The sequence below is a fragment of the Styela clava genome, chromosome 4 (assembly GCF_964204865.1).
Source record: "Styela clava chromosome 4, kaStyClav1.hap1.2, whole genome shotgun sequence".
Lineage (NCBI taxonomy): Eukaryota > Metazoa > Chordata > Ascidiacea > Stolidobranchia > Styelidae > Styela > Styela clava.
In genome coordinates, this window is record NC_135253.1 from 15740248 (window position 1) to 15753310 (window position 13063).

General features: G+C 33.8%; 2 protein-coding genes across 2 annotated transcripts; one reads left to right on the top strand and one right to left on the bottom strand.

Annotated features, from left to right (window-relative positions):
* Positions 1-1382: 1382 nt before the first annotated feature.
* LOC144421895 (glutathione synthetase-like) lies at positions 1383-3147 on the top strand. Its single transcript, XM_078111426.1, has 3 exons — positions 1383-1423; positions 1945-2076; positions 2961-3147. The coding sequence occupies exons 1-3, from the start codon at positions 1392-1394 to the stop codon at positions 3082-3084; spliced, it is 288 nt and encodes a 95-aa protein (XP_077967552.1). The 5' UTR covers positions 1383-1391; the 3' UTR covers positions 3085-3147.
* Positions 3148-5269: 2122 nt separating this feature from the next.
* LOC144422120 (glutathione synthetase-like) lies at positions 5270-10527 on the bottom strand. Its single transcript, XM_078111942.1, has 10 exons — positions 10362-10527; positions 9778-9923; positions 9491-9566; positions 8738-9156; positions 7713-7782; positions 6532-6720; positions 6250-6331; positions 5989-6049; positions 5625-5756; positions 5270-5393 (listed from the first exon to the last, which is right to left on the bottom strand). Exons 1-10 carry the CDS (start codon positions 10506-10508, stop codon positions 5270-5272), a joined length of 1446 nt encoding a protein of 481 aa, XP_077968068.1. The 5' UTR covers positions 10509-10527.
* Positions 10528-13063: the final 2536 nt, after the last annotated feature.

The following is a 13063-nucleotide window of genomic DNA, read 5'->3' on the forward strand; positions in this document are numbered from 1 at the left end:
GTAGACATTTTAACATTACAGGAAGTGAGCAAGAATCTTACACTTGGAGGTCAGAAAGAGTTGTTAGTGTAAGTAATGTATAAAGTAAATAACATACATGTTATTATGCTGAGAAATGCTTCTTCTGTACAGAAATAGTGATAATTTAAGAAGGATTAATTAATAGCGATATAGTGATCATCTTTGGTTTCAGAAGTCTGTTATGGGCTTTGAATTTATATGTCATATAAAAAATTAATACTATCAACCTAAGTCGCATTTTAATAAAAAACACAATTACAAAAACCGACTTTGTCTATAATTTGTGGTACATTGCAAATAATGTATGCTCATTTGAATATAGTCCATGAATGTTATCAATAAAGTGATTTTATATAGTCTCAGAGAGGCGACATTTTTAGAAATGGAACAGAGTATGGAGTGGTTTTTCTTCTCACGGGATTTGAAGAATTTGAATATCAAACTGAACAGGTATGTTGCTTATATAACTATATATGTACCATCGATGGTACTTTTTGTATACGATTTTTGCTTAGAAATGCATGTTGTTAATAAAGCTATATAAAGTTGAAAGAATGTTTGCAAGCGTCTATTCCACATATTTATAACTTTTTTTCAACTGTTTCTTTAAACTCAGAATTGGATCGCCCGTGAACTGATGGAATATAGCACTGCCATTTTGTGTCCAAATATTTGTCATTCGATCGTGGAACTAAATAAAGTTATGGAAATTATGTCAAGGCCCAAACATATGGAAAAATACGTTGACGATTCGGATGCTGGTCTCATCAGGAATGCTCTGATTAAATATCGAACTCTAGAACAGGCAAATATCTCAATGTTCAAAATATATGACGAAACTCAGTCTTCGGAGTTATTTTCATGTGATGCGTTGATGTATTATATATTCAATGTTTAAATTGTTGATCATTTATTAATAGGGCCAATTCCAACAACACAGTTATTGAAACGTTGCATCGTTCATAATATCTTTTAATTGATTGCATTTTATTTTCAGGGCAATGTAGGAGACATGACTGCAAAACTGGGAATCACGAATCCCCACGAAAACGTGTTAAAAGATCAGAGAGAGGGAGGAGGTGAAACTTTTTGTTTAAAACAATGCAAATGAATTTTGAAAAAATTGTATAAACCTTTGACTGGTCATTGAAGTAAAGCATTGCAAAAAAACGGGAATTTTCCATTGGCTCAATTGTTTATAGAACCTAAAATTCTGTGAAGTCTAGTTATTTCCATATATGAAGAATGGTCAACATGTGCATGTTGACAATGTGAGTGATATAATAAGTTATTACAAAGCGAATTGCATTCAAGAATTTAGTTCTTTAATCTTGTTTTCAGTAAAATACTTTCGCGAAGACGTTAAGAATATGCTGAAGAAATTGCAAGGCACGCAACAAAGGTATTTTTAGTATAACTAGATTTGAACATTACTCTTGTCTTGAATATTTTACCAGAATGTCTCTTTGGGGGTCCATGATGACTGCACAGGGGCTCCGCAACGAAATGCAAAGGCTCTGATCGATCCCTAATGATTGATATCAATCAAAAGGCCGTTGCATCTTATTGGTTGAGTGTTGACTAATATCCATTGCTGTCAGAAAAGGCAATTACAATTTTATTGACTTATGTAACGATCTACATGTGTGAAGATTCATTTTCAGCTTTACCCATATGATGACAAAATACAGGTCGAGACTTGCCGTGGACTCGGACCTACGAGTTTGCTTGTCACAATGTCGTTTGTGTTGTAAATGAAATATTATCCTTCCCCGTTGGTTTGGCACAGAAATTGATACGGCTTAGGATTGGGGTCCCCGCGGCCTAATAAGTTTGGGAAGCCCTGTATTTGACAATAACATTTAACAGATTATAATGCAGCAGCACTTAATGAAATAACAAAAAGATTGTGTTTTATTCGAGGGGCCAATATATTCTCGTGGATCATATCAAACCAGTTATTGGAAAAAACGTTATGATTTTTTCGGATGAAAATCCAGATCTTACTGTTGTAAACACCGTCACAGAAATTTCTTCATTCGGAGCCTTCCTCACGTAAGTTTTTAATATTTAAAAAAAACTTTTAATGTTTCCATGATATGTTATGTTTACCTGTAAAAAAACTCTAGCTATGGAAGCTGTGCGGCATACTTATACGAAATATATAAATTTTCCGATCATATTATGGTCATAAAGGGGACTTATTTCAGTATATAGAGCAGAGGTGGGCACAATTTTTTTAGTATAGGAGCCGCATGCTGCAAGTCAGAACTTTAAAAGAGCCGCAGAATTGGGGAATTTATTATTATTATCAAAATTCCATGAACAGAAAAAAAATTAACACAAGAGTCTAATAACAATAAATAGATAAACAAGGCAACTATGCTCAAATATATGCACAATTTGAGCTCATTTAATTTGTGTTTCCTTATAGCTGATTTACAAGGGTAGTCTCGTAGGAAGTTTTCATGATTCGTTTCATGGTGCCGTTTAACATTGCTGACTTTATTCTGACTTAGTAGCTTATGGCAGATTAAGCACAATGGTTTATTCTCCTGACTGGTAAATGAGTATTCTTCTTTCCATTCTGACTTGACAACTCTGTTTTCATCTTCGTACTTTCGTTTCTTAATTTAGGATATGCACAGTAACTTAGAGTTAGACTAACTAACTGCAATCAAGCTGCAATACCACCGACGCATCAATAAACATTGACCATCGTGACGAAAGATTTGCTGACTTGCCTGACTTAAATTCAACGCTACAGCGATTTTCATACTGAAACATAATTTGTCTTAATCATTGACAAAAACTTCTTTACAATATATTAAAAGAGTTTACATTAAAGCCGCCGCGAGCCGCGGTGTGCCCACCACTGATATAGAGCATAGATAGGTCGTGGAGCTCACTAATTTGTATTTGATTTTTTTCTTTTGCAGTAAAGGAAGAAATATCATAATAAACGAATGCTTTGGAAACATTTCCAGGACGAAGAACTATGGAGTTGACGCAATCAGCACATCTAAAGGCAAATTTGCCTTAGATCTCATATTGACGACATGAAATCCGCGTATCAGTTTATATTGGAAGTCAATAACTACCGATTGACGTTGGCAGCTGCATAATACATTACTAATATTAATTATTATTAGAATACATAGGACACAATATTTCAGTGGTTCCCAACCTTTCTACCTCCACGGCAGATTTGTCCTTGCAGACCGGCAAATGAATGAAACATAACATAATCACCTGTGTTTGAGTAACTGTAGTTGAGTAACAATATTTTGGCACATAATACAACAAAATATAATAGAACACCAAAATCATCTCAAACAACAAACGACCAATTAAACGCAAATATACACTTTTATTTTAACGCAAAAAATCTTTCACGCATTACCGCAACACACGAAGTGAATAATTCATTCTTTTCTTTGGAGCACTCATCGCTTTTTTAAATTTGTGAAGTTTTGCGTTATTCACCCATTAACTTGTTAGGTATTCTTATTTTACATTTACATGGCATTTTCCACGTATTTTGGTGTGAAAAGAACCATCATGCGATACAGTTTATTGCGACCAAACACAAATCTGGGTCGAACATTTATCCTTAAATAATTTGACAGTATTTTCCGATGTAAATTTTAAGCAATATTCATTGGAAGTATAAACTTTGTAGCGAGTAACATTCTGTCTATTTTATTATTGAAATACTATTATACTCTGTGACATTGTTTACTTTTGTGTGGGACGATGTAAACTATTGCTTATTGTAAACTATGTGAAAATTTAAGTATGTACTTTGCGAATTTGTGAAAATTAACAAAACGATTTCGCGACGGATTGAACCTTAAAATTGTGATTCCACGTTGGCCAATACAACGCCGAGCAATCAATACCATGCTTGTCAAACATCCATTTTAACGGCGGACGACAAATCGCCAAATAAACCGATGTTACTCCATCTGTTTTGCATTCAATCGGTTACACTGACAGAAAAATAAATCAAACAACAACATTTCTCAATTTAGCCGAACGGTCGGGAACCACCGCCATATATGAATATTACTTACTTTTCACATTATATTAATCGAGAATCAACAGTTTTTACCTAAGTCATTATATCAGAAAGTAAACTCGATAAAGTTGTTTGTGAAGATAAATTAGAATTTTGTTATATATATATCCTACTAAGGCTAGTTTCAGTGTCGATTTATGCATTTGTAAATATTTACCATACAAAATGTATAACTAATAAATGTCTAATCAAGTCAGAATGATGTTTTTCCTTTTCTATATTAATTCTTGTATTTGCAAATCAACTAAACAAAGAAGCAATGCTCAAATACATATAGGCACAAAAGTCAAATCACTACGCCAAAAATACTATCTTAGAATGAAATTATCTTGTTTTCAACGCCGTTCTCAGTAATGTCCTTGTTCCACAGAGACAAATATTACATTTGTTTCATATTTCTGAATGTCGCTACAGTCTTGTTGTAGGAAAAAGGTATAATTCCGCGTGACATTTATCTTAACCATGCAACATCAAATTTACTTAGTGAGACATTTATTACGTACCTAACCATTTTTTGTTCTTGCTAAAGAAATTGAAATAAGTACAATCTGCCATATTTCAGTCAAGAAATACTGACTTCCACAACAAGTTAGGAAGCATCTGAAATGATTCGATGTGACGATAGTATAAGGCGAAATTGCTTACTGTCCTTCCTTTCTTTTTTGTTGTCATATTCCTGTTTCCCCAATATGCATGTAAATTCAATAACCTTTGACAAATAATGACGGAAAATGACAAAGTTTATTGTGAAATATATAGTTAATTTGAAAATAAAATAAAATTAGAATACTGTTGGCGACTTCTTACGTCTATGACCACTGAAAATGTAAAATTGATTGGTTCATTAGCTGTGGTGAAACCCGCAACCTTCTCGTCATTCAAAATGTCGCTCCAGCAGCAAAACTGTACACTTTTACAAAAACATACATATGAACTTTCGTGTCCAATAAATGCATGAAGAATAGGAAAAATCAAAATATGATTGTTTCTGATGGTACCAATAGCCAGATCAAGCATTTCGTATTTATGATACTCAACCACGACAAAACGTGTAATAAAGAATGACAATGGCAATCGAAAATTCAATTTTTGTTTGTAAATCTTGTGGTTTTTGGGTTATATAATTATTATGCAGTCGCCAACGTCAATCGATAGGTCCTAAATCGATCATGTAATTAATATGAGATCTAAAGCAAAATTGCCTTTAGATGTGCTGATTCCGTCAACTCCATATTGCTTCGTCCTAGAAATGTTTCCAAAGCATTCATCCATTATGATATTTCTTCCTTTTCTGCAAAAGAAAAAAATCGAATACAAATTAGTGATCTTCTTAGCTACTCCATGCTCCATATACTGAAATAAGAAAACCTTTTTTATGACCATGACACAATCGAAAAATTTATTTGTTTTGAAGTATGCCGCATATTTCCATAGCTAGAGCTGTTTTACAGGATAACATAACATATCATGGGAACTTTAAAAGTTTTTTCAAATATGAAAAACGATATAGGATGTTACTCACGCCAGAAAGGCTCCGAATGATGAAATTTCTGTGACAGTGTTTACAACAGTAAGATCTGGATTTTCATCCAAAAAAATCATAACGTTTCTTCCAATAACTGGTTTGATATGATCCACGAGAATATATTGGCCCCTCAAATAAAATACAATCCTCTTGTTATTCCACTAAGTGTTGCTGATACACATTATAATCTGTTAAATGTTATTGTCTAATTCTAATACATTTATTTCATGTGCGATCGATGTGCTCCGGTGCTATGAGGGCTAAGAGTTTATAGTGCTGATAGTTTTTTGCAGCATGAGAGACATTCTGTTGAAATAATCAAAAACCAAGTAATGTTTGAATCTAGTTATACTAAAAATACCTTTGTTGTGTGCCTTGTAGTTTCTCCAGCATTTCTTTAACGTCTTTGCGAAAGTATTTTACTGAAAACAAGATTAATTAACTGAATTCATGAATGCAATTTGCTTTGTAATAACCTATTATATCACGTACATTTTGTTAAAGTCGACAGACACATGTTGACCCATTTGTTTTTTTGCAATACTTTACTTCAATAACCAGCCAAAGGTTTATACAATTTTTTTTTAATTCACTTGCATTATTTCAAACAAAAATATTCCACCTCCGCCCTCTCTCTGATCTTTTAACACATATTCGTGGGGATTCGTGATTCCCAGTTTTGCATTCCTGTCGCCTACATTGCCCTGAAAATAAAAAGCAATTGTAGAAGATATCATGAGCGATGCAACGTTTCAATAACTACGTTGTTGCAATTGCCCTTTTTTGAATGAGCAACAGTTCGAACATAGAATTAATTGAATATCAATGCATCTACATCAATGCATCACAAAGATAACTCCCAAGTCTGCGTTTTGTCATATATTTTGAACATTTACATATTTACCTGTTCTAAAGTTCGATATTCGACCAGTGCATTCCTGATAAGACCAGCATCCAAATTGTCAACGTATTTCTCTATATGTTTGGGTCTTGACATAACTTCCATAACCTTATTTAGTTCCACGATCGAATGACAAATATTTGGACACAAAATGGCAGTACTATATTCCATCAGTTCACGGGCGATCCAATCCTAAGTTAAAATAAAACAGCTGATTCGAATTTTAAAATTTGTGAAATAGAAGCATGCAAATATTCTTCCAGCTCTATATTGCTTTATTAAACGTCTTAAATAGCGACAACATTTAAACGAATCTTAAATATTTTAACATCATGTTCATCCGAAAATCTGAAGACGCTCGAAAAAATGAGAGTTTCATAAAACGATAAATAACATTTATGAGGACATTGCAAATTGAAATGCTTTTTACGTAAGTACGGATCCTAACAGCATGCTCAAAACAAACGGGAGATCTGAAATATTTCTGAGGAAAAATCGTATACATTTATACCATCGATGGTTATGGCTGGTCATTTTTGAATACCTGATGATTTCAGAATCGAATCAAATAACTTTTTCAAATCGAATCGAAAATACTTTTTTTCATGTTACAATACAATTACATGTACATTGGCATGCACATTACATGTTCATTGAGGTATTTTTACTGTCATGAAGATATCTTTTCTCGTTAGCTACCAGTTTCAGTACTGGCATTTCTTTGGTATCGTCCTATTACTAAACCTAATATGTCAAAATCGAAATCAAAATCAAATCAAAATCAAATCAATCTAATCAAAATCGAATGCAATACTTGGAACATTTATAATTGTATGTAACTTTCCTATTGTATTGGGTCCTCCAGACACATAAATTACTGGAAACGAAAAATACATCACTCAGACAGATTGCTGAGCGTTCACACACCATGAAAAACACGTTTTCATCAATACCTCACTGCAGAAAAGAGTCTCATGTCAGGGTTCCGTTGAAAAAATATGGCTTCAATAAAAAAAAATGAGAAATTTACCTCGACTATTGACGGCAAGGAAAAAAACAAGATGGCGGCGATTTGAAATTTCTCTCTGAACCGATTTGAATATTTTACTATTCGATTCGAATATTCGATTCGAAATGCCCAGCCCTATCGATGGTATAAATGTATAGTTATAAAATCAACATACTTGTTCAGTTTGATATTTTTGTTCTTCAAATCCCATGAGAAGAAATACAACTCCATACTCTATTTCATTTCTAAAAACATCGCCTTTTTAGAATATATAAAATCACTTTATTGATAACAATTTAGAAACTATATGCAAATGGGCACATTTGCAATGTGCCACAAATTATACGCAAATCAGGTTTTTCTGATTGGGATATTAAGGAAATGTGACTAAGGTTAATAGTATGAATTTTTTATGTGACATATACATGCAATACGAATAACAACCCCAGAAACAAAATATCTCTATATTCCTTCTAATCCTTTATAAATCAATCAATCAATCAAATCGTTTTTTATCAGCCATCCCGGCAAAGCTGGACATAAATGAAAACAATTGAGATCACAAAAATAAGCAGGATATCCGCGAAATGACTATTCGGTCTACTCGTCAGCGGCAACCTTAAAATAGCTTAAAACTTGAATACAAAATTTGCACAGCGCGAAAATTTTTTATGCGAGAACAGCATCGCCCAAGATGACGCTGAAAAGCAATAATAACCTTATTATTTATAGAATTAGGGAATTCCCCCTATATTATTTCGGAGCAGTGCTGTTCCGGCACTTTTAGGTTAACGTTTCTGGAAAAAAGTTAGACAATACATATTAGGTTTAGTAATAGGACGATACCAAAGAAATGCCAGTACTGAAACTGGTAGCTAACGAGAAAAGATATCTTCATGACAGTAAAAATACCTCAATGAACATGTAATGTGCATGCCAATGTACATGTAATTGTATTGTAACATGAAAAAAAGTACAGATCAACAATCATGTCTAGCAGACACTGAACACTGAAATAAAACTACTATGATATTGGGGAATGCAATACACATTTATGCAGAATATAAGGATAGTAAATGGTTGAGTAACTGAGTTTTAAAATTTGGATTTGTTGAGTCTTTAAATAACCAATATTTATGTACAGAAACTTTCTGTACTTTTCTATCAGAACAACAACATGTGTGTTGAAAAATCACTTACACTAACAATTCTTTCTGAAAGCCAAGTGTAAGATTCTTGCTCACTTCCTGCAGTGTTAGAATGTCTACGAAAACATCTTGGTCAATTTCTAATATTTCTCCTTTCAATTTGTGACATTCCATGAGGAAAAAATATTCTTCGCTGACAACAATCAATATTCCGGTGTTTGATTTGTTGTATAATTTCCAAGTCTTGATAAACATTTCAGCCAAACCAAGTGTCATATCTGCGCTATCAAAATCTTGCTCAAATGGAATTCTTGCTTTCAGTAAAGAGCGTTTGTAAACATGCTTGAGAAAACTTGCTACACCAAATCCCCATCCTGAAACACCCCATTCCAAAAGTTTAGGAAGTTGGATTCCTTCATCAGTTTCAGTCACCATGTAATCTGCTCTCGTTATTGATAGCTCATACCGGTCCTGGAACATGACTCATTTACCATATGTATTTTAAATAACAGATTATTCATAAAGAGTCGTTCAATTACACGATAAATCGGTAGGAAGTGTTAAAAACAACACATGTGAATCTGTAGTTAATTTATTACATCGTGAAGACGTGAAGAGTGTTATAATTATATTCATTTTCAGGTCCAGCAGTTGGAAAAATACCATTGCAACGTATCAATTTCTACACATGCATTCATGAATCAAGAACTTGCCATGATATATTTTCTGTCAAGTAGAACCCTACCCGCACCTGCAACCGACCTTCGACACTTACATCTCGGACAAGAATAAACAGTTTACTTACCTCACGATTGACTGATTTCGACACTCTTTCGTATATGCCGAACATTTTTTTAATGAGCCAGTCCGCTTTCGCAACACTAAAAGTAAATATATAACTCCATATTCATTCCGCATACCTAAAGATCACAGACAAGCATGAAACGGTATGAGACTTACAAAACTGTCTAAAGAATGATATTTTTTCCTGTACTAAGTTCCTATTTATGTGATCTCAGACTAGATATGAGTTTGTTGAATAAGTTGTTATATATTTATGATCACTACATTCGCAAACTGAGTAGGATTTACCTGTCCAATCCTTTCTTCACAAAATCGAAATCAAAACTGACATTATGATGAAGTTTGTGAAATTCTGGGCAAACTTGGTTTACTCTGCGCATAACATCAACGGGCATTCTCGAGGGAAACAAACAAAATGGAGCCATCTTGTCATGCTGCAAAACCAACCATTAGTAAATTTTATTCGACATAGATCACCTATTTTTAACGCATGATATCTGGATAAATTGCGAGTGCTAACTAAAAGAGAACAAAACTCTTAATGCGGCTTCAATCGTACGCCCATGTGTATAACTGATAACATTTTACTATCAGCGCAACGAATTTTACTTGAATGTAATTATTCTGTGTGGACAAATTTCGGTTGACAAGGATACAGTGAATGAAAATAGTTAGTCTTATCATTTTTTGGAATTTACTTTCTAAAAATTAAATATTTTGACGGAAGAGATGTTTTTTTTTATTTTTCATAAAGGTGTATAGTGATCAAACCTGGCAGAGCGAGGGACAATACAACCAATTTTCGAGAATTTTAATTTTTATAGAAAAACCTAAAACTAGTTTAATCTTCCACAATAATGATAGATACGTACTGGTTTTCTTGACTCGTCATACCACTGAAAGAAAAATTTTTGCTTCTTGGCCTCTTCGATCGCTGATGTTGAGCATTTTTTCAACCATTCTTTCGATTGAAATACATTTTCAAATTGATGTTCAATAACAAAATTATCAGAAGACATTTTCAATGTATTTAGTATATCTTTATGAACCGGGTAATATATTTTATTATATATGTATCTGAAATAAAATAAATATCCTTCTTTTCATGTGATATGCGAATCACTTCTAAACAAAAGACTATACAAAAATACCATCTATGGCAAGTGTATAGTCAATTTTTGTGCCTGACCAACGAGGAAAGATCGTGTTTCTTTTAGAACACGAAAACCGTTAATGTGATGAATGAACTTATCAATTTATCGATTTTCAGAGCAAACGTGATAAGCAAACACATTATCATCATATAGGTAAAAGCTGAAAATGCTGCCTCACACGTGTGGGTCGTTGCCAAAGGCAATAAAATCTTAATTGCCTTTTCTTACAGCAATGGATACTCATCCATAACGCTCAAACAAAAAGATAAAATGGCTTTTGGTTTGATTGAAATCAAATATTAAAGATCGATCAGATTATTTTCATATTGATGAGGATCCTCCGTTCAGTCATCACGGACCACCAGGGGCACCGTAGTTTGGGAAACCTTGCTTTAGAAATTAATTATCAATATTTCTGTACAGAAAAAAAACTTCTCACTTACATCAAACCATATAGGGTGAGACATTACTTACACTAACAATTTATTCTTAACCTTCAAGTGCATGACATACTGTAGTGTTAAAATGTCCACAAAACGTCATGGTCAATTTCAAATCGTAACATTCTATAAGGCAAATTTATTAATCGCACACAACCATCAATATCCCATCGTTTGAACTCTTGCTCCCTTTTCAAAGTTTGGTAAATATTTCTGCCAGACCAGGCGTCATATCTGTGCCAGCAAAACCGTGCTCATGTTGAATTCTCGCTTCCAGTAAAAAGCTTTTGTAAATCTGCTTGAGAAAACTTGCTACACCTAATGTTTGTTATCGTGAAATTGGGGGGAGACGTCTGGTGCTATGCCGCGATATCACGAGAAAAGCGCAAATTTGAATTGAAACACTTACATCGATATTTGGCTCGGACCAGTTGTAGAGCCCATTTGATGTTACTTTTACTTTTGTAAACGACTCTATTGGGTATGAAAAGTTCATAAGCATCGTATTGCAAAGTCGTCGTCGTTGTTAGTCTTGATATTGAAACGACCTTTTGTTGAAGGGGATATTCGCGTTTCTCCACAACCAAGTTTAGAATTTTCAGTGCTTAAGAAAGAAGTGGCAAAAGGCTATTTTATTTTCAAATCAACTCTGGGTATTACGGGACCCGATATTAAATCCCAAATTTTGCTGTTTTATTTCAATTCATTGTGATATTTTTTCTTCTGTCAAAAGTTACCGCCGCCGTTGCGAATGTCCGCCGTTTGGCTGAGGGAATTCGCTGCTATGGTTAACATTTTTATTGGAAACGAAGTGAACCTATCGATCGTTATGTTGTTAGTTCAGCTTGATAGAAATATAAATATATTGTTGCAGAAGCTACCAATATCAAAAGCTCAAGTGCCCAACGTGTTGTCACAGAAAAACCACCACAACCAGTGGCCACGTCTGCTCGGAGTTTTGCCTGGATTTAAACAGAACAGGTTCTGATAACTATTGTAACATTAGCGTGACAGCAACCCGACCTGATGTTTAATTGTGAGTACCAGCATTTGTTGGTAATTGTCATTACAACAATTGATGCTGTTTGACAGAAATTACTCGTAGGAACCATCGTACTCATGCAAGCCTTAATCAGGTTAAAAAATTGGCCGCTACTTCTATCATAGTAGTAATTACTACTGTTAATACTAGTAACATAAAAACATCCTGGTCAGGATTTCTGACATTCAATTCAATTCAATCAAAACATTCAATTGCAGGTACCATTCTTTGATAATACAACAAAGTCAGCGTGCAAATGATCCGGCGTCTATTTCGCCGTCGCCTGGACCTCTCCAGAGCATGCGGTCTAATTAGGCTTCCCGCTGCTTGTCAACAGGGAACCTATTGTATTCCTGTGTTTTAATATTATTATTTATTTATTATTATTTATTATTATTATTATTTTTTTTTCAAATTGGTCCTACAAACTTGAAATTCACCTCAAAAGTTCTCTTATGCAGACTCTGCTATAGCCAAAAACAGTTATTCAGTGCAATTGTGGGCATCTGAAAATACAACACACAAAAAACAGAGTACATTGAAATATAGAAAAAGAAACAAAATTCTCAGTTGTTCTCTGCACATATGTATTCCTCCTGTTGCAATGTACATTGTCTCATTCAAAAAAATGTAACTTGTTAATTTTATACCCATTGAAAAGCGTTTTTTCCCCCTCATTGTGCAAACGCCTTGAAGCGTACATTCATCTAAACTTTCATTATCGCTGCCAGATCTCTCGGACAAAGTTATAGCCATCTTCAAAACGAAATAAATATTTTTATTTTGAAGTTTGCATGTAAATGGATCCATGAAAAGAGAATTCGCAAAATGCTAAATATTACATCGCCTGTATATTTTCATGTGTATCTACAATGCTTAATCACCAAATATTTTTGGCGAAACTATCAAAACTAATTAATACTGAACTAATCGTAAAA